The sequence below is a fragment of the Macaca thibetana genome, chromosome 20, assembly GCF_024542745.1.
Source record: "Macaca thibetana thibetana isolate TM-01 chromosome 20, ASM2454274v1, whole genome shotgun sequence".
Lineage (NCBI taxonomy): Eukaryota > Metazoa > Chordata > Mammalia > Primates > Cercopithecidae > Macaca > Macaca thibetana.
In genome coordinates this window covers 16,380,527-16,403,356 of record NC_065597.1, presented here as the reverse complement: position 1 = coordinate 16,403,356, position 22,830 = coordinate 16,380,527, and the positions used below count along the sequence as shown (strand labels likewise).

At 37.1% G+C, this 22,830-nt stretch overlaps 1 protein-coding gene across 3 annotated transcripts in view; it reads right to left on the bottom strand.

Moving 5' to 3' along the window:
- HYDIN (HYDIN axonemal central pair apparatus protein) overlaps positions 1-22,830 on the bottom strand; it is a 463,051-nt gene that overhangs the window by 273,753 nt on the left and 166,468 nt on the right. For all 3 annotated transcript variants that reach the window (XM_050772650.1, XM_050772651.1, XM_050772652.1), the window contains 2 exons: positions 11,160-11,278; positions 5,628-5,851 (listed from right to left, as the gene is read on the bottom strand). In XM_050772650.1, coding sequence (XP_050628607.1) covers positions 5,628-5,851; positions 11,160-11,278 — 343 coding nt within the window. The remainder of the gene's footprint in view (positions 1-5,627; positions 5,852-11,159; positions 11,279-22,830) is intronic.

Genomic DNA, 22,830 nt, shown 5'->3' with positions numbered 1-22,830 from the left:
GGGAGATCCCTAAATCCTATTATTCACAGTGGAGAACCCAAGTACACCTTAACTTATTTAGACATTGCAAGTGACATGCATGACTACTCTGGGATCTTTAGGAGAAGAGATCAGAGATTTAAAAAATTCAACCAGGAAATTACAGAAGTATTGCTCACTATTACAGGCTCCTGTGTTTTTTTTTTCTTTAAATGACAGCTTCATTGACATATAATTCACACAACATAAAATTCACACATTTAAAGTGCACAAATCAATATTTTTGTATATTCACAAATGTATGCAACCATCACTACAGTCAATTTGAGAACATTTTCATCACCTCAAAAAGAAACCTCATGCCCTTTAGCTGTCACCCTCTATCCTGCACCCACCAGCCCTAAGCAACCACTAATCCAACTCAGATCTATATAGATTTGCCTATTTTAATCATTTCATACAAATGGAATCATGTAATGTGTTGTATTTTGTGACTGGCTTCTTTCATAATGTTTTCAGGGCTCATAATGGATGAACCTTATTTTCAAGGTTTATAATGGTGTCACTATGGCTGAGCCTGGAAAACATTATGACAAGTGAAAGAAGCAGTCACAAAAGACCGTGGTAGCAAGGTTCATCCATGCTACCGTGTTGTAGCATCTATCAGTGCTTCATTTTTTTCTTTTCATTGCTTTTTATGGTCAAATAGCATTCCATTGTATGGATATGCCACATTTCATTTATCTTTGGCTACTAGGAATGATACTGTTATAAATACTCATGTACAAGTTTTTGTGTGGATATATGCTTTCATTCCTCCTGGGTATATACCTAGGAATGGAATTGCTGGTCATACGGTAACTCAGTGTTTACCTGTTTGAGGTGCTGATAAACCATTTTCTAAAGTGGCTGCCATGTCTTATATTCCTAATTATCAGTGTTTGGGGGTTCTCATTCCTCCACCTTTTCACCAACACTTACAGTAGTTCCTCATCTGTAGTTTTGATTTCCTGTTGTTTCAGTTACTTATGGTCAACACGGTCCAAAAATATTAAATAAAAAATTTCCAGAAATAGATCACTCATACATTATTAAGTGCCTGTCACTTTGAGTAGTGTGATGAAGTCTTGTGTCATCCACTGTCTGTCCAGCCTGGGTCATGAATCACCCTTTTGTCCAGTGTATCGATGCTGCATGATGCTACCCCCTTTTTAGTCACTTAGTAGCTGTCTTGGTTATCAGATCAACTGCCACAGCATTGCAGGGCTCGTGTTTGAGTAACGCTAATTTTACTTTTGCACTTTGGGGCCTAAAAATGCAGATAAAGGGGAACTACTGTATTTTCCATTTTAAGATTATAGACATCCAAGTGAGTGTGAAGTAGTGCCACATTGTGGGGTTTTGATTTACATCTCCCTGAGGATTAATGATGTTGACAGTCTTTTCATGTGTTATTGGCCTTTTGTATATTTCTTTGAGAAATATCTGCTTAAACGCTTTGTCCATTTTTAAATTGAATTATTTATTGAGTTACAACTATCTAGTAATTTATTATTATCCCTTATCAGATATATGAGTTGCAAATACTTTATCCCATTGTGTAGGCTGTCTTTTCACTTTCTTGATAGTATCCCCTTTGCAGCACAGACTTTTTTACATTCTGATGAAGTCTAATTTATTTATTTTTTCTTTGGTTGCTTGTGCTTAGATGCTGATTATCTGAAAACTATTGCTTATTTGGTTTTTGGATATGGATATTTATCCCTATGTTTGTTTGTTTGTTTTTGAGACAGAGTCTCACTCTGTCACCCAGGCTGGAGTGCAGTGCCACAATCTCCACTCACTGCAATCTCCGCCTCCTGGGTTCAAGTGATTCTCCTGCCTCAGCCTCCCAAGCAGCTGGGATTGCAGGCACACACCACCATGCCCACCTAATTTTTTTGTATTTTTAGTATAGATGGGGTTTCACCATGTTGGTCAGGGTGGTCTCAAACTCCTGACCTCAGGTAATCTGCCTGCCTCAGCCTCCCAAAGTGCTGAGATTACAGGCATGAGCCACTGCGCCAGGCCTATCCCTATGTTTTCTTCTAACAGTTTTATAGTTTCAGCCCTTACATTTCAGTCTTTGATCCATGTAGAGGCAGTTCCCTTCTACTCCTAGTTTGTTACTTTTTTTTTTAATCATAAAAGGGTGCTGAATTTTGGCAAATGCTTTTTCTGTGTTTATTGAAATAATCATGTGGTTTTTGTCCTTTATTCTATTAATATGTTGTATTACATTGATTGATTTTCATATGTTAAGCCAACCTTTCATTCCTAGGATAAATCCCACTTGGTCATGGGGTATAATCCTTTCCACATGTTGCTGGATTTGGTTTGCTAGTATTTTGTCAAAGATTTTTGGGTCTAAATCCATAAAGGTTATGGGTTTTTAGTTTTCTTTTCTTGTAATGTTTTTGTTTGGTTTTGGTATCAGGGTAATACTGGCCTCGTAAAATGAGTTGACAAGTGTTCCTACCTTCTCATTTTTTGGAAGAGTTTGTGAAAGATTTATAATTCTTCATTAAACATTCAGTAGAATTCATCAGTGAAGCCACTTGATCCTGTTTTTTGTTTGTTTGTTTTTTGGTTGGAATATATTACAGGTCTATTCAGATTCTCTCTCTCTTCTTGAGTCAGTTTTGGTAGTTCATATCTTTCCAGGAATTTGTTCATGTCATCTACATTATCTAATTTTTGGCATACAATTGTTCATAGCATTATCCACTAATCCTTTTAATTTCTGTAAGGTTGGCAGTAATGTCCTTTCTTTTATTCCTGTTGGGTAGAGTGTGCTGTAGATGTCTGTTAGGTCTAGGTGGTTTATAGTGTTCAACTCTTCTATTTCCTTTATGATCTTCTGCTTAGTTTTTTTTATTATTGAAAGTGGGGTATTGACATCCCCTACTATTTTGCTGAATTGTCTATTTCTCCCTTCAATTCTGTCTGTCTGCACTTACATATTTTGGTGCTCTGTTATTAGATGTGTGTTTGTAATTGCCATATCTTTTTGATGAATTCACTATCTTATCATTGTAAAATGCCCTTCTTTGTCTTGAGTAACAATTTTTGTTTTAAAGTCTATTTTGTCTGCTATAACATGGTCTCTCCAGCTTTCTTTTGATACTGTTTGCATGGTATAGATATTTCTATCCTTTTGGTTTCAACCTATTCATATCTTTAAATCTAAAGTGTGGTATCTTGTAAAAAGCATATAGATAGATCATTTTTGGGGGGGTTGTTTGTTTTGTTCTAATCCATTCTGCCATTCTCTAACTTTTAATTGAAGTATTTAATACATTAACATTTAATGTGATTGTTGATAGGGCAGGACTCATGCTACTTATTTTCTATATGTCTCATGTCTTTTCTGTTCCTTTATTCCTCCATGACTGCCTTTCTTTGTGTTAAATGGATATTTTCTACCCTTTTAAATTCCCTTGTTATTTCTTTTACTGTATTTTTAAGTTAGTTTAGGGAATAGTTTAGAGAACGGGCAATCCTGAATTTGGGTAAATAATTCAGAGTCAAAAGTGAGGGCAGTAGTAGTCATGCATCAGGAATGTCTAACAAACCCAAATACATGACTTCTTGCACCTAATATACAACCTTGCTTGAAGGAGATACTCAATAAGAGTTTATTAAACCAATATCCACGTAATTATTCCTAAAAAGGGTAGCTATGTATGTATGTTGATGGTAAGACACAGTATTAATTATTAGGCCTGAACTTAAAATGGGGAATGGCCAGGTGAAATTGGGATGAGCTTTCTTATTAAACTTGAGGGGCAGTTAGCCTTCCTTGGCTAGCACTTTTCCTTCTATCATCTACCTGAAAAGTAAAACTGCTCCTTTATTATCCTATACTTTCCTTCCTACAGATAGGGCTATTATTCCTTCTATCTTAAATGTTTTTAGAGCACAGCTTAAAGGTTTTATCTTTGCTGCTTATGTATGAAGGCTTGCTTATGATACTGGATGTTGTCAAGGGTACTTATGATTCAGAGCAATACTTCCTGATGCCCAGTAGTCAGAAAGCTTCCAATAGTTGATCTGCTGGATCTTATCAAAGACCCTTATGGGACCAGAGGATCCGTGAATTGGAGACACGGTTACATTCATAAGTTTGTTCTTCCTACTTCTTCAGATAACCACCCTTCACTGCTTGTCATGAGAGATGAGATGTTATGAAGATAGTAAGTGGGCTGAAGTTCATATAATATGAAAATGTATTCCCACACTTCTCATATTGTATACATATGCAAAGGATGTCAGCTGGGATAAGTATGATGCATATTTGTGAAGAGTCAATGTTATTCAAACATTTGGAAAACAACCCTCATTCTTCTCTTGTAACAAACACATGTATTATGGTAGAGAATGTAAATGTCTTGTGAATGTTTCAGATAAGTCTTGAGACTTAAAAATAAAAAAAGATTATGATTATGACAGGCTGCTTTGGCCATGCCACAGAACCCTTGAGGCACACACATTCACTCTCCTTAGTTGTTGGGGGTTGTATGACTTTGCTAGGGCTGCCATAACAAAGTATCCTAGATTGGGTGGCTTAAACAACAGAAGTTTATTTCTGTTGCTGTCAGAGGGTTGGTGACTGCAAGGTTATTTTTTTCTGAGGGTCTCTCGCTTCAGCTTCTCTTTATTTTTTCACATGGCCCTTTTCTATGAGTATGTCTGTGTCCTAATGTCCTCTCCTTATAAGGACACCAATCATATTGGATTAAAGTCCACCCATCTGACCTAATTTTGCCTTAATTATCTCTTTAAAGGCCCTATGTCCAAGAAGAGTTACATTCCGAGGTACTGGGTGTTAACACTTCAACATATAAATTCTGCGGGAAGCAATTCAGTGCATAACAGGGACACTGAGGTGCAAGAGTTTGAGACTAAATAGTAATCACCTTTCAGCTAATCTTGAGATTCTGAATGTAAAGTATATATCATGAGATCAGTACATTTTCCTTGGATCCTTCAGGTCATATGTCTCTATCTCTTTTCTATGTTATCCCCAGGGCTTGCCCCAAGGGAGACCTCAGCTTGTAGATGGAGGGAGGTCTTGCTAGCAGTTACCAGAATAAGAGAAACTGCCATGGTAATTAACAACCTGCTGCTGTGGGAATCCAAATAGAGTCAGAGCAATGTGTTTACAATGTTTGAAGACATGATAGTGAGATCATGTAAACAATTTCCTTAAAATAAGAACAAAAGACAAAAGTTTAGAGAAACTGTGATAATGGCCAAAGCTTAGCCCAGATGATTTTATTCAGGTGTTACTGTAATAACTTATTTTCTCCAAACATCCTAAGACATAGAGAGTAACTAGAAGCTAGTTTAATGTCTAGATCCTTATTTTATAAGATTATAACTTGCAGAAAAACTAGATCTCCAAACAGCATCTGTATCTATATTATAATAACTTACACATGTTCACTAGGGAAACACTGATGGAAATTTAACACACTCTATTATGCTGATGTGTTCATATCAACAAAGACAGCTATGAACATCCAGACAGGATCTATTTAAAAAGCTAAAAAGGCAACAGGTTAAAACTTCAGTTAGTTTCTACATTCGTTATAAATGCACCTTACCTAATGGTCAGTTTCACAGGCTCAGGTGACCCATTGACATTGACCAGGAACTCTTCTTCAAAGTTTCCCAGGATGGTAGAACTGAAGGAGATCTGGATAGCTTGGACTCCACTTGGTTCAATGATGCCTTCCTTGGGACAGAAAACAAAGCAGGCCCCCAAAGCTGAAGTTGGAGGGGTCACATTGAAGAGAGCATCGATGCTGCCTTTGTTGTACAGTATTGCCTATATCAATAAAAGGCAAGAATGTGAAGGTCAATGGGCCTCTGACTTATTTTCATATAAGCATGTGTCTGTACTGTTTAACAGCAACAAAGGGAAAGTTGCAGGAATTAGAACCAAAGAACACTCAGGGACAAATGAACAGTCTGATGCCTTGAGTGTTCGAAGATAGAACTCCCAAGCCAGAAGTAATTTTACATTTTTAGTCTCCTCTTTAAAATGAAATTGGTCATATATATTATGCTTGTGCTATAAAGACTTATCATAATCACATATACTGATGAAGAGCCTTAAAATACCCCCTTTTTTTGCTACTCTCTATAAAGTAACCAAGGGAAAGTAAGTATTTCTCTTATATGCATGACAAGGCTGAGGCTAAGCAGCATATTTAAAAATAAAAAGGAAGTTTGAATAGCAGAGTGAGAATTACCTAAACCTATGTTTATAATGTAGCTTGAAGAATGTACATGAGACATCATTGTGGATCCCAGATGACAAGGGTTCTCTTTGTTGTGCTATGAGTTTTCATCCTATTGAGATACTTTCATCTCAAATTCTACTGGATGGATGATTGCTTTGAGATTCTTATGCAAGCAACTGTTTTACTGTAGAAAAGTTGTATTCCTATATACTAGTGTTCTGGAAGCATGTTATTGCCCATATGTGGTTGTGCACTGGGTTTCGTGTGTGCATGTAAAGAGCTCAGGCATGAGCTCTTTGACATTTGGCTCATGACATTTGGCATCCTACATGGCAGGCCTCAGTCTACTGTCCCTACAATTCTTGGGCATGAACCTTGACTACAGCCATGTTGTTCTATCCTGGCTTCCAAAGACACCACCTCTGATCCTTGCCAATGCTGTCCTTATACCTAGAGGGTGAACAGCATGTTTTCCTGATTTATATAGGAACCACCCTCAACCTACACCTAAGGCTTTGGAGGACAAAGAGCATGAGAGATCTTGAAGAAACTTGCAGAAGGTCAGCAGGCAAATGTGAGGTGTGTCAGGAACCCAGAAGCTGAGGGAGGAGGATTCCCAGATGAAGTCAGATGCAGACAGAGGTCAAGAGAGTAAGTTCAGAGCAAAGGTTATAGATTTATTATTTTTATTTAGAGATTATTGTCATCCCTGACCTTGAGGAAGAGAGTAATCCCAGTGGGGCATGATTGCAGAATCCAGAGGACAAATGTTTAGGGGATTGAGTGGGTGCACAGGAAATAGTGGCTATTTTAGATTCCTGTTTTGAGAAGATGAGTAGTGAAAGGTGAGAATGGGAGTGGCAAGGCTGTGGGACATACTGCAGAGGAGAAAGCATATTTGTAATAAATGAGATAATGCATATGCATTGCTCAGCCTAGAGGAAGCACTCACCAAAGTGCTGCCTGTTGTTGTTGTAAGAGAAGAGACCTTGGTAACTAAGGGAATGGGGTCTGAGTGGATGCAGAGGAGGATGAGTTCAGGGGCTCAGGTTGCAGGGAAGAGGGCATCCAGAACATATGGTGGAGAGAAAGAGTCGGCAGCAGAGGCAGAGCAGAGGAAGACAGCCTCTTCTGCCAAGAGAAGATGGACAATGCACCAAAATAGAAGCATAAATAATTGCTGCTTGCTATTTTATTCATCTTTTTATGTTTCTTCCCCATCTTCCTCATTCTAAGCTCCCTGGTAGTAGGAACCAGGCTTCACCCTTCATTCCATTTAAAGAGACCATGTAGAAAAGTGATTATGGCCAGCAACTCTGCAGCGAAACTGCCTGGGTTCAAATCTCAGCTTTGCCATTGACTTACTAGCTCTGTAACCTTGGACATTCTACTTAGTTTCTCTGTGTTCCAGTTTCCCCATCTTTAAAATGTAAGTACTACTAACTTCTCATGTTGCTGTAAAATTAAATTTATTAATTTATGTAATTTTTAGAATAGTGCTTGGCAAATAGTGCTTAAAAATGACAGACACTGTTGATATGTTTTTGTTTGTTTGTTTTTTGTTTTTTAAGAGATAGGGTCTGGCTCTGTTGTCCAGGCTGGAGTGCAGTGGCACATCACAGCTCACTGTACCCTTGAACTCCTAGGTTCAAGTGATCATCCCACCTCTGCCTTCTGAGTAGCTGGGGCTATAGGTATGTGCCATCATGCCCAACTAATTTTTGTGGGTTTTTTTTTTTTGTAAAGATGGGGTCTTACTGTATTGCCCAGGCTGGACTCGAACTCCTTACCTCAAGTGATTCTTCAACCTCAGCCTCCCAAAGCACTGGGATTACAGATGTGAGACACCACACATAGTCAGTGACTGCTATTTATATCCTCAGTGCCAAACAGGATGGGTTTAAATTTTACCTGTGCTTAAGAAGTGACTAATATGTACTAGTGGTAACATGAAGGCAAACTGAAGGCATTAATGGTAACTTGGAGGACCCTGTTCTTTTACTTCAGAAGATGCATGGATTGCCTTTTAGTATTTTTGGTTAGCAGAAATGTTTTGCCCATATTTTCTGTATGGTGAGCATTCCTCCATTTTTAAGAATATGACATCATTCTTCTCCTCTTGACAAACAAGCACCCACTTACGAATACAGAAATCAGCAATAGTTTTGGGACACAATTCAGAGGCCTTTTGATTACTGATAATACTCTTTCCTTGAGATCTAGCTCTTTGGAGAGAAGAACATTTATAATCAAACTTTGCCTCTCATTTGTTTTCCTTCTTAATTACACCGGGGAATAGTGTATACTCTTGGGGTTATGGTTTATTCTTTATGTATCTGCTATGCTCAACAATGACTAAGGGCAATAGCTAGTTATTCAAATTTGTCTCAAGTAGGTAATGCAATAAATTGAAAGAGAGATGCAATGAAACATCAGCATTAAATACGCAGAGTGCAAAATATTCCCATAAGAGGCACCTTACCGTGTCCTTCTCTGCCACTGCACAGCTCTCCAAACTGTCCAATCTGATGCATCACCTAATTTAACACTTATTTAACTGGCTGTGGTTTGCTTTACTATTAAAATTAGGGACGGTGGGAAGTGGTGGCCTCGAGCACACTTCTGCTAAATTTACACTCAGGGAAACCCTATCCATTTTGCATCAGAATTAAAGGTTCTTTTCTGATGTGGCACTCATAAGTTCAGTCTGTAAGATGTAAAGGAAATTCACACTGGATAAATTGCAGACAGAATATCAGTTTAATGAGAGCTACTGGACTTTTTTTCCTTCTCCCCTAAGTGACCTCGCAAGTGCAATCCAGGACAGTGTGGCATATAGCTGTGTCACTTGTCATTTCATGACAGCCATGCGACTGATTTCTTCATTTACACTGTGTTCCTATGCACAGTCCATCTCACTGTGACATTAACATCTCTGTTTACCTTCTGCATCATCCCATTTAGGCCACAGTTACCTTGTGAATGTGGGAGACGCAGGGCACTGTCCCCACACCACGTTAGGCTGGGCTAAGAGCCAAGTGGGCTGGAGGCTGGGTTTACCCAAGGCGAGAGGGTGGGATGCTGAGAACCTGAAGGGCTGAGAGGCCAGCAAAGGCCTTCTCTTCCAGAACAGGAGAGGCAGCCCTAGTCCCCCAGGACTCACTAACATTACATGCTGCAGGACCCTGCCAAGTTACTTAACTCCCCTGGCATTCAGGTTTGCCATTCCTTGAATGCATTTCCTCTTTTTCTGTGCATACAGCTAATGGAATATGAATGTAGGTGAAATGCGCTACCGTCTATAAAAATATCATATACATTCCCCCATGCCCTTTCCCCTTCTGCAATCTTGAAGACCACGTGGTAGGGGTGGCCAAGCATGAAATGTTCCAGCTTCTCTGCTGGAAGAGAGCACCTGTTCACTAGAAACCTTTGTTTTGGACTTTATGTAAGGTATAAAAGAAGCTTCTAGCATATTTGAGACATTATGTATTTTTATATTTGTTTGTTACAATATCTAGCACTACCTTAACTTCTCTAAGCCTCAGTTTACCCAGCTATAAAATGGAAATAGTTAATTGTACCTCACAAATAGTTGTCACAAATAGGGTTTTATTGTTTGGGGCTGGTTTTTGTTTTTTGTTTTTTGTTCAACACAGAATCTCACTCTGTTGCCCAGGCTGGACTGCAGTGGCACTATCTTGGCTCACTGCAACCTCCACCTCCTGAGTTCAAGTGCTTCTCCTGCCTCAGTCTTCCAAGGAGTTGGGATTACAGGTGCCCGCCAACACACCCAGGTAATTTTTGTATTTTTAGTAGCAATTGAGTTTTACCACACTGGCCAAGCTGGCCTTGAACTCCTGACCTCAAGTGATCCACCACCTTGGTCTCCCAAAGTGCTAGGACACAAATCGGGTTTTTGTGAGAACTAAATGAACGACTGAATGTGAAAGCACTAGCACTGTGCTCAACACACATTAAGGGAGATGTTGTGTATGATATTAACCACTACACGATCCACATTTCTCATACGCAAAATAGATGTAATAAAGCCTAACTTTCACAATTTGGTAAGGATTAGAAATCACACATACACACACACACACACACACACACACACAGACACATAGATATGCAAACACAATAAAGTATGAACCTGACATCTATTTGTCACTCATTAAATAATTGCTTTGAATACCTCTATAAAAATACAAACATATACAACGAAGGAACCTTTCCAAAATGAAGTTTCAAGGGTTACAGTCTGATGCAGTGTAAAAAATATGCCCTAGATACAAATTTAGTGATGGTGAAACACTGAAGTAAACACTGATCCTGAAGAACTCATGCAGACATCCTGTAAAATTTCATTTTCTAATTAATTGGAAAGATAAAGCAGGAAAGTCTCTTCCAGAAACTATTACTGGTTTTTAAAACATAGATTGGAGACCAGTGCATTAAGAGAAAATTCTGAAGTGTGAAAAGAGCTATGCTCATTAGGACGTTCTAGAAAATGTAAAAGGTTCTCCATCCTCTGATCTGTGGAATTTATGTTGTCAGAGAACAAGCACTAAACAGATGGGGAGATGTATTTATGGGTTTTCCCTTTGCAATCTACAAAACAATGAGGATAAAACCAGTTAAACTATGGCTCTGTTGCTTTTCAGCTTTTACTAAAGTGAGGGAGGGCTAATGAAGATAAAAAGTTGTTTCCCTCACGATGGCCAGGCAAGAGGAGGAAGAATCTGAGCACTCTGGGGTCTCAACAAGGATGAGTAATGGCGAATGAATGTGATTGCACACACTTTCCATCAAATAAAAACACAAGATACCACAAACCCAAAAAGCCAAGTACTGTTGGAAGTCTCAGCGAACAACTCTAGTGCTTACCTCATAACAATGTACAGATCCGGTGAAAACTTTCCCAATATCCAGCAATTCAAAGTTGAAGTGAATCTTAGGTCCCATGCCTTCCCCTTTGATTCGGAGGGGCAGACGGATTTCTCGGCCTAGAAAAACAATTCTGACTTTATCATCCAAATGGTGCTTCATTTACCCCAAATCATGTTCCCTCATGTACGTTACCAATATAAATAATCAAAATTATTAAATAGCTCCTTGCACGGCACTGAGGGAACTGCAATTTAACTAATGCTGAAGATTCATCCTATCTGGGAGCCAATCATAATCCTGAATGCCAAAATCCTGACTGCTGAAATTGTGAAAGATATAATTCTGGAAAAACAAAACACATTCTTTACAATATATTTATTTACATTTTTAAAGAGGGATTTACTTGAGAAACATATAAAAACACAACAGAACACTTCAAAGGCCACTCTATGCAATAAAATAGGCAACAAAATACATATTTTTGCAAGCATAGACACAGGTAGACTAACAACAGTCACGTGGGTATAACAGTACCACAAACAGTATTTACAAAGGAACAGGTGAAAAAGGGCAATGTACAAATGCATGCCATTAGGATTGGTAACTGCAGGCACCTAGCTTTATAACTGTGATCACCTGAAATATCATATAAACAACCTAAGTCTTTTGAGAAGATAGATAAAAAACCATGATGGGTCACCCCTACTTAGGCAGTTTCCCAAAGAGCTGAGATCTCCAGAAATTTTATCTCTCACAAATTCAGATGTACAAAAAGAGTATCTCTTCATTTATTGAGGAAGTGTCTGCATTTTTTTTTTTTTTTTTTTGAGACGGAGTCTCGCTCTGTTGCCCAGGCTGGAGTGCAGTGGCGGGATCTCCACTCACTGCAAGCTCCGCCTCCCGGGTTCACGCCATTCTCCTGCCTCAGCCTCCCAAGTAGCTGGGACTACAGGCGCCCGCCACCACGCCCGGCTAGTTTTTTGTATTTTTTTAGTAGAGACGGGGTTTCACCGTGTTAGCCAGGATGGTCTCGATCTCCTGACCTTGTGATCCGCCCAACTCGGCCTCCCAAAGTGCTGGGATTACAGGCTTGAGCCACCGCACCCTGCCAGTGTCTGCATTTTTATGCACACACACAATACTAATGCACAAAGACAACGTCGTGATAATGCACTTTCATGGAATCAAATTTCTAATGTCCAAGGCAGCAGAGGAAAAGCCTGTCCCAGCTATCAGAGACAAACCAATGTGTCTTCTGTATTTGTTCTCTCCCAAGTCCCTGGCTGGTTGGATGGGGCCTGTCAACATTGAGGGCAGATTTTCCCCATAAAGTCCACTCAGACTTACCCACAAATCTCCTCTGGAAACGCTCTCACAGATATACTGAAAATTATGCTCTACCAGGTTTCCAACAGTTTTTACTGGTCAAGTTGACATCTAAACTTAAGACCACAAGCCCACGCCTTGTCAACCTGGCACCCATGTGTTAAACCATACTAAATTTCCCAATACAGACAACAGAGTAACAGGTCCACCTAACATGGTAGAATCAGCATAATGCAACTACGTGCAACTGAAAACACACTAACCCCTTCCCCAGAATTTGGTTTTCAGGATTTCAACATTTGGGATTTTAATCTTTCAGGACTGTGATTTTTGGGATTTTAGACACCAGGGATGTTAGACTTTAGGGATTTTGATCCTTACGGGTTTTGATCTTTTGGGAACTCAAGATTCGAGATTATGGCATTTTGAATTGTGTTGTTTGGTATTGTGATCCAAACATTTTAAGAAAATAAGAATACTGCTAGTTTCTTATCTTTAGGGAGCAGACTGTATTGCAATTTAGGCTTACATTTTAGCAGGAAAAAAATTTAAAAATTTTAACCCAATTCTTAACATTATTTCAAAGTTTCTTACAAAGAAAACTAATTCTAAATCAGAGAAGGGTGACCATTGATGCTTCTCATAAAATGAGAGCCAACGTGGGGCTCCAAGCGACATTATTCACCTAGATCTTCCTTAGATTTAGGGAGATCCAGAATATTAGGGATCTGAGTCTAGGGGTCTTACCTGATGCTTACTTTTGCTGAATTTCTTCCATGTAGAGGTAATGAAATGCACTTAACAATATCCATTGTAACACATCTACAGTGAACCCACGGTCAATACAGAGCACACAACCTTTGAAGTACTGACTGGTATTGTTCCCCCTTTTAAAAATGAAACTATCTTTGTTCGATAATACGTGATCATTACAAAATTTAAAGAGAATATGAACAAAATTATCTTATAATTGCACCATCCAAAGACAACTACTGTTAACATGTTGGTGCCTATCTTTTATATTTAATTGCATCACAATACTGCTAATGCAAATGGGAATGCATACTATGTTATTTTGCAACCTACTTTTTTTCATTTAATAATACCTTTGGAACATTTTAACATATCATTAACATATCATATCTAAAGATCTACCTTATTCTTCTTAATGGTTATGTGGTCCACTGTTGGGAGGCAAATACTTCTAAAACTCGTATTGGACATTTAAGTGGCTTCCAACCTTTCATTACAATTTGTAGTGTAACTACTACCATCAAACATGTATCTGTGAACAATTTTTCCATATTTTCTTCCAGCACTTTGAAGATATTATAGCATTCCACTGTTTCTGTTGAGAAGTCAGCTCATAGTCTTATTGCTCATTTGAGACAATCTATCTTGTCTTCTGATAGATTTAATTTTTATGCACACATATTGATTTACTTTTATCTTTAGCTTTCAGTGATTTTACTATAATGTTCCTTGGCATGGTTGCATTTATCCTTTTGGGGACTTGTAGCACTTATTGAATATGCAAATAAATGTCTTTCATCAATTCTGAAAAATTTTCAGTCATTATCTTTTCAAGCATTGTTTCTTCTCCACTTTTCACCTCTCTGTCTTTTCTGTGTATGTGTGTGTTCTTTTTCTATATTTTGTCTCTGCATGCTTCAGTATTTTCAGATATTTTATTTGATTTATCTAATTTCCAGTTTACAAAATCTATCTCTGGCTATACCTAACAAGCGGTTAAATTCATCCACTGAATTTTTAATTTGTTATTATAACTTCTCAGTTCTAGACTTTTCATTAGAGCGTTTCTAGTTTTCAGATCTCTGCTTAATTTTGATAAAAGTGTTTTTAAAATCTGTGTCTGATAATTCTTTTATCTGGTTCTCCTGGGTTTGTTTCTATTGTTTACTCTGGTTTTCTATCAGATTGTCTTACCTCCTCATGTGCTTGGTCATTTTTTGATTGAGTGCTGATCAGTATATATAAAAATTATAGACATAATTTAAAGCCATAAGAAGATATCTCTCTCTGGCTTCTAGCTGGCGACTGGGGGGCATTAGTAATCCTAGACAACCTAATTTAGCTGTTCTCAGCTAAGGTTTTGTGAGAGAATTAAGCCCTGCAGCAAATCATTTGAGTGATTATTTTCTCAACTCTCCCAAGAAGGGTAGGTATAACAGAGATAAATTAATTCCTCATAAACAATAGATACCTTAGAACACTAGGGATTAATTATCTTCTGGATCTCGAGTGGAAAACTTTTTGAAATTAAGCCAATAACTCAAAATTATTCAAAGCTGAACTTCAGTCTCTTTGCTGAACTTCAGTCTCTTTGAGGACTGGCCCATTTCTAATTCACTGGGTCCTACTCTAAAGCCTGGCAGATTAGATGACTAGGGCCTTTCCTCCTGGGACATACCATGGACTTTTGTTTTCTTCTTTAACCTTACTTAACTTGTTAGCCTCTCTGCAGTTTTTACCAAAAAGGCAGTGTCTTTAAAGATAAAGTGGCCCCCAAAGTCTGATGGTCTTGATTTCCTTCTTTTGGATCTTGGCCCATGTTCTGGTAGTTCTCTCTTGCCTTAAAAAACAGATTTAAAAAAATATTTTGCCTTGCTTTCCTAGGTGTTCTCAGAGAGAGAGAGTTAATTCAAATTACCCAGCTTATCATTTATGAAAGATTTCCAGAACAAAGGGATGCACATTTGACATTGTGATAGCTATAGCCATACTGCCCTCAAGAATAGTGCTAATTCCACACGAACATCTGTAGTATTTAAGGGTTCCTTCTCTCCACATTCTCCCCAGCAGTGGGGATATCACCACTTTGGAAATCTTTGATAGTTCTATGGTTTTCCTTAAATGTATATCATATAATTTCAAGTTCTCTAAGGAAAGAGGATATATAGGACATTTTGAATGTTCAAAATACTTTTAATGCTTTGTTGATGTAGTTTTCAGTATTACAGAAAGTACGCTTAGAACAGCCAAGTGATATTTCTAATTTATTATCATCATTTTAATGCCTTGTGACATTTTATGTTCCACCGTCTTCTGTTGCTGTTTAGCTTTTGTATCTTTAATGCTTTTTTCCCATGAATGTCCTTTAAAGTCAGAATACTTGTCCTTTTGTTCCTTCTAGTGCCTGGCAACATAGTGGTCATTCGACAAGCATTACTTTGATTACAAGAAGCAAAAGCCATACTTGGGATGACTGATTTATTCAAAGGGTTCCCCTGCTCCATCCGATCCCTGGAAAAGACGTTCCTCTAAAGATCAGGTGTTAGTGGTGGCAATACTCTAGACTATAAATAAAACTTTCAAAGGGCCCAAATGGCGTTACTCTACTCTATTATTTTTGAGGTCTAGACTATTGGGAATAATTTAAACTCTTTGGTCAAGAGAAAAGCATTTTGATTGAGATCCAACTTTCAGAATGGCAAAGAAAGAGAATTGCAAATATATCATGCAATAAACTGCAGGACTATTTATAACTGTCATGCCTAAAACTTTCTCCATCTGTTACCTTGACTGCCTTTCTTTAAAAACAAGGAGATGTGTTGTAATAAAGCAGTGAGCCAATGTTTATTTGGTAGTTATTAATTACTTCAAAGGAGTTTGTCTTATTTGTAGCTAGCCACTTCCCTCACCCAGAACAGGAGTACAAGTAATGCCCAGCCTTGATTTTCTAAGTGATAGTCTAAATTTTAGGGTCACATTACAAATGCTACTTTTCCACAAGATTTTCTAAGCAGATATTTTTCTTGTCTAGGCAAAAGGCAGCAAGAGATACAAGCATGGAGGAACTAGCAAACTTTAAGGGCAGACTTCTTATTAAAAGACCAAAATATTTTAAAACATAGAGCAGTTCTCATCTATGACTGTAGTGTTCTGATTTCACACATGAGAAGTAGGGAGATGCACTACAGAACCCCTTTAATGACCCTGAAGTCCCCAAATGCAACAGATCCCATCGCTTTACATACCAGAAAATGCAAACCATGGGCTTTCAAAAACTATCCATCTGCTATGGTCTGAATGTTAGTGTCCCTGGAACCCCAAATTCGTATGTTGAAATCTTAACTCCCAAGATGATGGTGTTAAGACATGAGGCCTTTAGGAGGTGATATGATCATGAGGGTGTAGCCCTCAAGAATGGGATTAGTGCTCTTATAAAAGCTGCCCCAGCAAGTCGGTCTGCCCCTTCCACCATCTGCTGGTGCCTTAATCTTGGATTCTCCAGCCTCCAGAATTGTGTTGAATAAATTTCTGTTTTTCATAAACCACTGAGTCTATGGCATTTTATTATAGCATCCTGAACAGACTAAAATACCACCTAAGATATCCTAGATGTTCCAATATTATACTTGAGTTCCATTCCTGTGCAGTAAGAAAAAACTCAGAGGAAAAAAAGTATAAATAGAAGAATAAACGGCCATTATTCACTCATAGTAAGACTGTCAACCTGGAAAAAAAGAATATATAAATAAATTTTAAAATTAGTAAGAGAGGGACTGTGTATGATGGCTCATGCCTGTAATCCTAGTGCTTTGAAAGGACAAGGTAGCAGGATCAATTGAGGCCAGGCGTTCAAGATCAGCCTGGGCAACATAGCAAGACCTTGTCTCTACAACTTTTAAAAAAAAATTAGCCAGGCTACTCGGGAGGCTGAGGCAGGAGAATGGCGTAAACCCAGGAGGCGGAGCTTGCAATGAGCTGAGATCGCGCCACTGCACTCCAGCCTGGGTGACAGAGCGAGACTCCGTCTCAAAAAAAAACAAAAAAAAATTAGCCAGGCATCATGGAGTGAGCCTGTAGTCCCAGCTACTTGGGAGGCTGAGGCAAGAGGATCACTTGAGCCCAGGAGTTCAAGGCTGCAGTGAGCTATGATCACATCACTTACACTCCAGCCTGGGCAACAGAGCAAGAAGCTGTCTCAAAAAATAAATAAAACAAAATAAACAAGAGAGTAAGATTCAGGATTAGCAAACATTTACAAAGGTCAACTGTATTTCTATATCCAGCAACAGTCAGAAAAATTTAGTTTTCAAGATTCTATTTTTAATAGCAACAAAAATATTAAGTATGTAAAAATAAATCAACAAAACATACTTGAAACCTTCAAAGCAAAAGTTGTAAAACTTTATGGAAAGACATTAACAAGGATTTAAATAAATGAATGAATAGAGAACTAGACTATATTCTTGGAAAGGAAGATTCCATGTCATCGAGAGTGTCCATTTTCTCCCAACAGATTTATATCTATAAATTCAATGTACTGCTAAACAAAATGCCAGCAGGTAGAATTTGGTGGAGAGTGGTGGGTTGATTTTAAAATTTAAATGGAAAATCAAAGGGCCAATAAAAAGAAGACATGCTGAAAGAAGAATAAGTTGGGAGAACTTGCCCTTTCATAAACTCAAATCTAGTGGAAAGCTATTGTAATTAAGATAGTGTGGTACTGGGGCACAAAGTGCAAAATGACAAATGAAACAGAAGAGAAAACACAGAATAGATGCACAAATACATGTGAATTTGATTTATATCAGAGCAGGTGTTGAATATTAGTGAGGAAAGATGACTACATAGTGCACAGAGTGTAGGGAGCTACATCAGTTGATATCCACGTAAGATCTGTGGTAGGCTGAATAACGGCCCCCAAAGATACTTACATTCTCACTCCTGAAGATACTTACATTCTCACTCCTGAATCTAAATATTGCCCTATATGGCAAAAGGGTGAATGTTGTCTTATATGTCAAAAGAGGTAATTAAATTAATAATTTAGACAGGGGGAGATTATCCTGGATAATCTTGGTGGGACCTAATATAATCACAAATGTCCTTGAGAGGAAAGTAGAGGGAAATTCGACACAGAAGATGAAAAGACAACGCAATGATGCAAGCAGATTAGAGTGATGCAACCACAAGCCATGGAATGCTGGCAGCTTTAAAAGCTGGAAAAGGTAGGGAACAAATTTTTCCCAGGAATCTCCAAAAGGAACCAGTACTATTGACATCTGATTTTAGCTCAGTGAAACTGATTTCAGACTTCTGAATTCCAGAACTGTAAGAGAATAAATGTGTGTGGTTTAAAGTCACTAAGTTACTCATAACTTGTTTCAGCAGCAATAAGAAACTAACACAGAGTCCCACCCATCTGCTCTACACAAAAGTCAACTGAAGTTGGATCAATGTGATAGTAAACTGCAAAACTTTTTAGAAAGCAATACAGAATGATCTCTTTACCAACTTGGTGTAGAGAAAGGGATTTTAACAATACAAAGTGAGCAAATTATAAAATAAAAGATATCAAATGCAATTGCATTAAAACTCTTGTTCACTAAAATCACCTTAATGAGAGTGAACAGACAAGACACAAAAACTGGGAGAAGATATTTGCAGGACATATCAAGCCAGTTACATCCCAAATACATCAAGAGCCCCTACGAATTAACAATATGAAGACAACACAATAGAAAAATGGGCAAAGGCCAAATAGGAATTTCACAGGAGATGAAACACAAATGGCCAGTCAATATAACATGCTATTTTCATCAATATAATGAAATTCATAATTGCAGAAATGTTAATCAAAGCCACAGTGAGACTCCATTTCACACCTAGCAGAGGAGCAAAATTTTAAAAGTTGATCAATACTAAGAGTAGTCAAGGTTATGGAGTAAGGTTATAGGCACATCTCCTGCAGGTAGGAAAGTAGACTAGCACAACCCCTTTGGAGAAGTCTGATTACCTAGTAAACCTTAGTGTGTACATCCTGTATGTCCTGGAGTTGCCACTCCTGGGGATATATCCTAGAAAAATTTGGCACCATGTACCTGAAAACATGTTCAAGAATGTTCATAAGAGCATTATTCTCAATAACATAACAGCATTAAGTTAGAAACAACATGAATGTCCAACTGGAGAGGAATTTTTATATATTCAAATAATAGAATATTAACTGTTAAACTATAGCCTCATGCATGACATGAGTGAATCTCAGAAAAACAAATATAGTATGATAATATTTATGTAAAGTTTAAAACATGCAAAAACAAGTTATATATTGTTATGGGTTATACCCACATATGGCTAAAAAGCAGTATGAAGAAAAGCAAGGAAATGATTAACTGACTACAAAAAATTTTAAATGGATAGTTACCTCTATGCAGGAAAGACAAGGACACAGATAGATCTTCAAAGATATGGTAAAGTCCCATTTCTTAACGTGGGTGACAGGTTCATGGTTGTTTATCTTACTATTATTCCTTATACCTTACCTACATAATACAAATATTAGTTTGCATAATTTTAATATAAATTTTAAAAACACAAAACTAAAACTTGCTGAAATGTTAACTAATATATTTTGTTGTATGTTTGTGTGCACAAAATTGTTTATTATACAGGTATTTCTTGGAACCCCAAAGTTCATTATCAGAATTTTCACATTCAATAATAATATGATATAAGTTGTTTTACCTAAATTCATTATCTAAATGAAAATAATAATATAATTATGATACGAATGTATGCATGTGCCAGCAAAACCATTTATGTTTGCTTGAGTTTCAGCGGTCAGATGTAGTGTGTTACAGCCCGACCTTCAGCTGCTCTGACAAGATAGATTTGTTTCGTACTTTCCTTATTTAAAATGTGTTATGCATTATCAGCTCATCTTCCCACAATTTCCCTGATGGTTTAGTTTTTCATGGGTCCTGGAGTTTGTTTCTGCCAGGTACTGAGGGCAACCACCAACCAGGGAATGATTTAGATAAAATCTTTAGATCCTATACTTTTAGAATCTTTAACACTTATTTTATTGTTTGTATTACAGTTCATGTTTACAGCAGTGTAGAAAGAAAATGTAATTCATGTCTAAAATTGTACAGTATCTTTACATGCTATAAACCAATATACCCATGTATATACTTACTTATTTAAACATTATAGAGGTAATTTGAATGTTTTAAATGCCTTATGTTATACGGGAATCTTTGATGAGTTGTTATATAGGTGTTTTAACATGTTTTAGAAAATCTGGACAGAGTTTCTGGATGGGCCGGGAACCTGACTGTTTCTGAGAGTTTTAAGAATGGAATATGGGTTGCACTATTTCACAGGAACCATGTCTTTATGGGGTAGTGTGATACAGGACAGGGACCAGGACTGTCACAACACAGAATTCAAATCTTGGATTAAGAAGCCCCACAGACAACTCACCTAAATTCTCTAAGCTTTAGCTTTCTCATCTGTAAAATAAATAATTCCAGCTTACCTTACTGAATTATTGAGACACAAATAAGATTAATATGCAAGTGTCTTCGTGTTTATATACAAATGTGTTCATAAACTATAATGTGAACATAAATTATGTAAATTTGATTTATGAGAGAGCTGATGTTGAATATCAGTGAGAAAAGATGGATTATTTAGTGTAAAGAGCTAAAACAGCTGGAAATCCACATGAGATCTATGGCAGGCTGAATAATGGCCCCTAAAGATATTCACATCCGCATTCCTGAATCTGTAAATATTATCTCATAAATCAAAAGACGTGATTAAGAATTTTGAAATGGGGAGATTATTCTGGATTATCTTGATTATGGTAGCTTAAAAATCGCCTTGAATTCTGGTAGTAGGAGTCCTCTCATTTTACTCTTCCAAAGTTGTTTCGGCTATTCTAGGTTGCTTGCATTTCCATATGAATTTTAGAATCAGCATGTTAATTTCTACAAAAAAACCATCTTGCATTCTAATTTTGATTTCAATTAAATCTATAGATGAATTTGGGGGAGAAATGGCATTAAGATGTCATTAAGATGCTATTGAATAGCCACATTGAATTTACCAATCTATGAACAAGCTATAGTTTTCTATTTGTTTAGGTCTTTCATTTCTCTTATTAATCTTTCATAGTTTTCAGTATATGGGTCTTGTACACTTTTTGTCAAATTTATCTCTAGTTATTTTATATTTTTCAATGTTATTGTAAGTGGTACCGCCTTTTAAAATTTCAATCCTCTATATAGATCTCATATCCTGCAACTTTGTACTAGTTACTACCCTTACTTTGTAGTCTTTGCTTAAAATGAATATTCTCCAGCATCATCTCCACAGATTTTGATTCAATAAAACATAGATAAAACCCAAGAATCACATTTTTAATGAGTAGCCAGGGGGATTCTGATACAGATTCTCTAAGGACATTATTTTGAGAAATATATGAAAATTAATAACATTAACTTCTGATGGTATGTCCAAGTTAACTGATATAGTCTATTCTTTCACCCAAAATACAAAAAAATAAGTAACATTAATTTAAAAATGGCAAATATATATTTTTATTGCTTTTCCAGGTTCAAAACAAAGGAAAGAAAATAACAGGTTCTAGAAATAAAAAAGGAACTCAGCTAGCATAGTAAATTAGTGAGATGACCCAAAGAAGGCCCAGAGATTTGTAGACCAGATACAGTTTAGTGGGTCCAGTCATACTCTCACAGAGAGAGGACACAGCCTTGTTCCTATCTGGGAATGGAGAATTAAACTAAGATTCTAGCATAAATCCAGGACCATAGAAAGACTACCTCTTTTCACAAAGGCAATTAGAATAATTCTATTCATTGGTCTAGGGAAGCAGTGATGAAGGCTGTCTTCTACTTAGAATTCTGAATAGGAGGAAGAGCCTCCTATGATAAATCAAAATCCCATGTATACATATGAGATCCAAATTTATACTATCTGATAGGTGCAAGAATCAGAAGCTGAGAAAATAAAAAAATCACAGGACCCTTAGCAGAAGAAATAAAAATCTGCTCTGAGGGAATAGTTTCATAATTCGGTACCCCATGCTAAAACTGAGTTCATAATACAAACATTTCAAACCATCTGAAGAAACAATCTAGTAGGAGGAAAATCAGTGATTACTACAAACATGTGAACTGGTACCCTAAGAGTCTGAGGTAATAAAAAACTCTCATATAGCATTCTTAAAAATCTTTGAAGAGATAAATGAAGAAATAGAAACCATAATGAAGGAATAAAATACGAAAATATTCAAACATATATAACTTATATATAAAAAAATAAAAAGCCAAGTCAATGAATTAAAAACTGAATAGATGAATACACTGGAGTAGATATAGTTGAAGAAAGAATCAGTCAACTAGAAGAAAGATCTTAGAAAAATACCCAGAATGCATCATAGTGAGAGACCAGGAGATCAGAAATGTGCAGAAAAGTTTAAGAGACATGGTAATTCTACGGGAAATAATTTATCTAAAAAAAATTCCAAAAGGAGAAATTTGAAATAAGAGGAAAACAACAC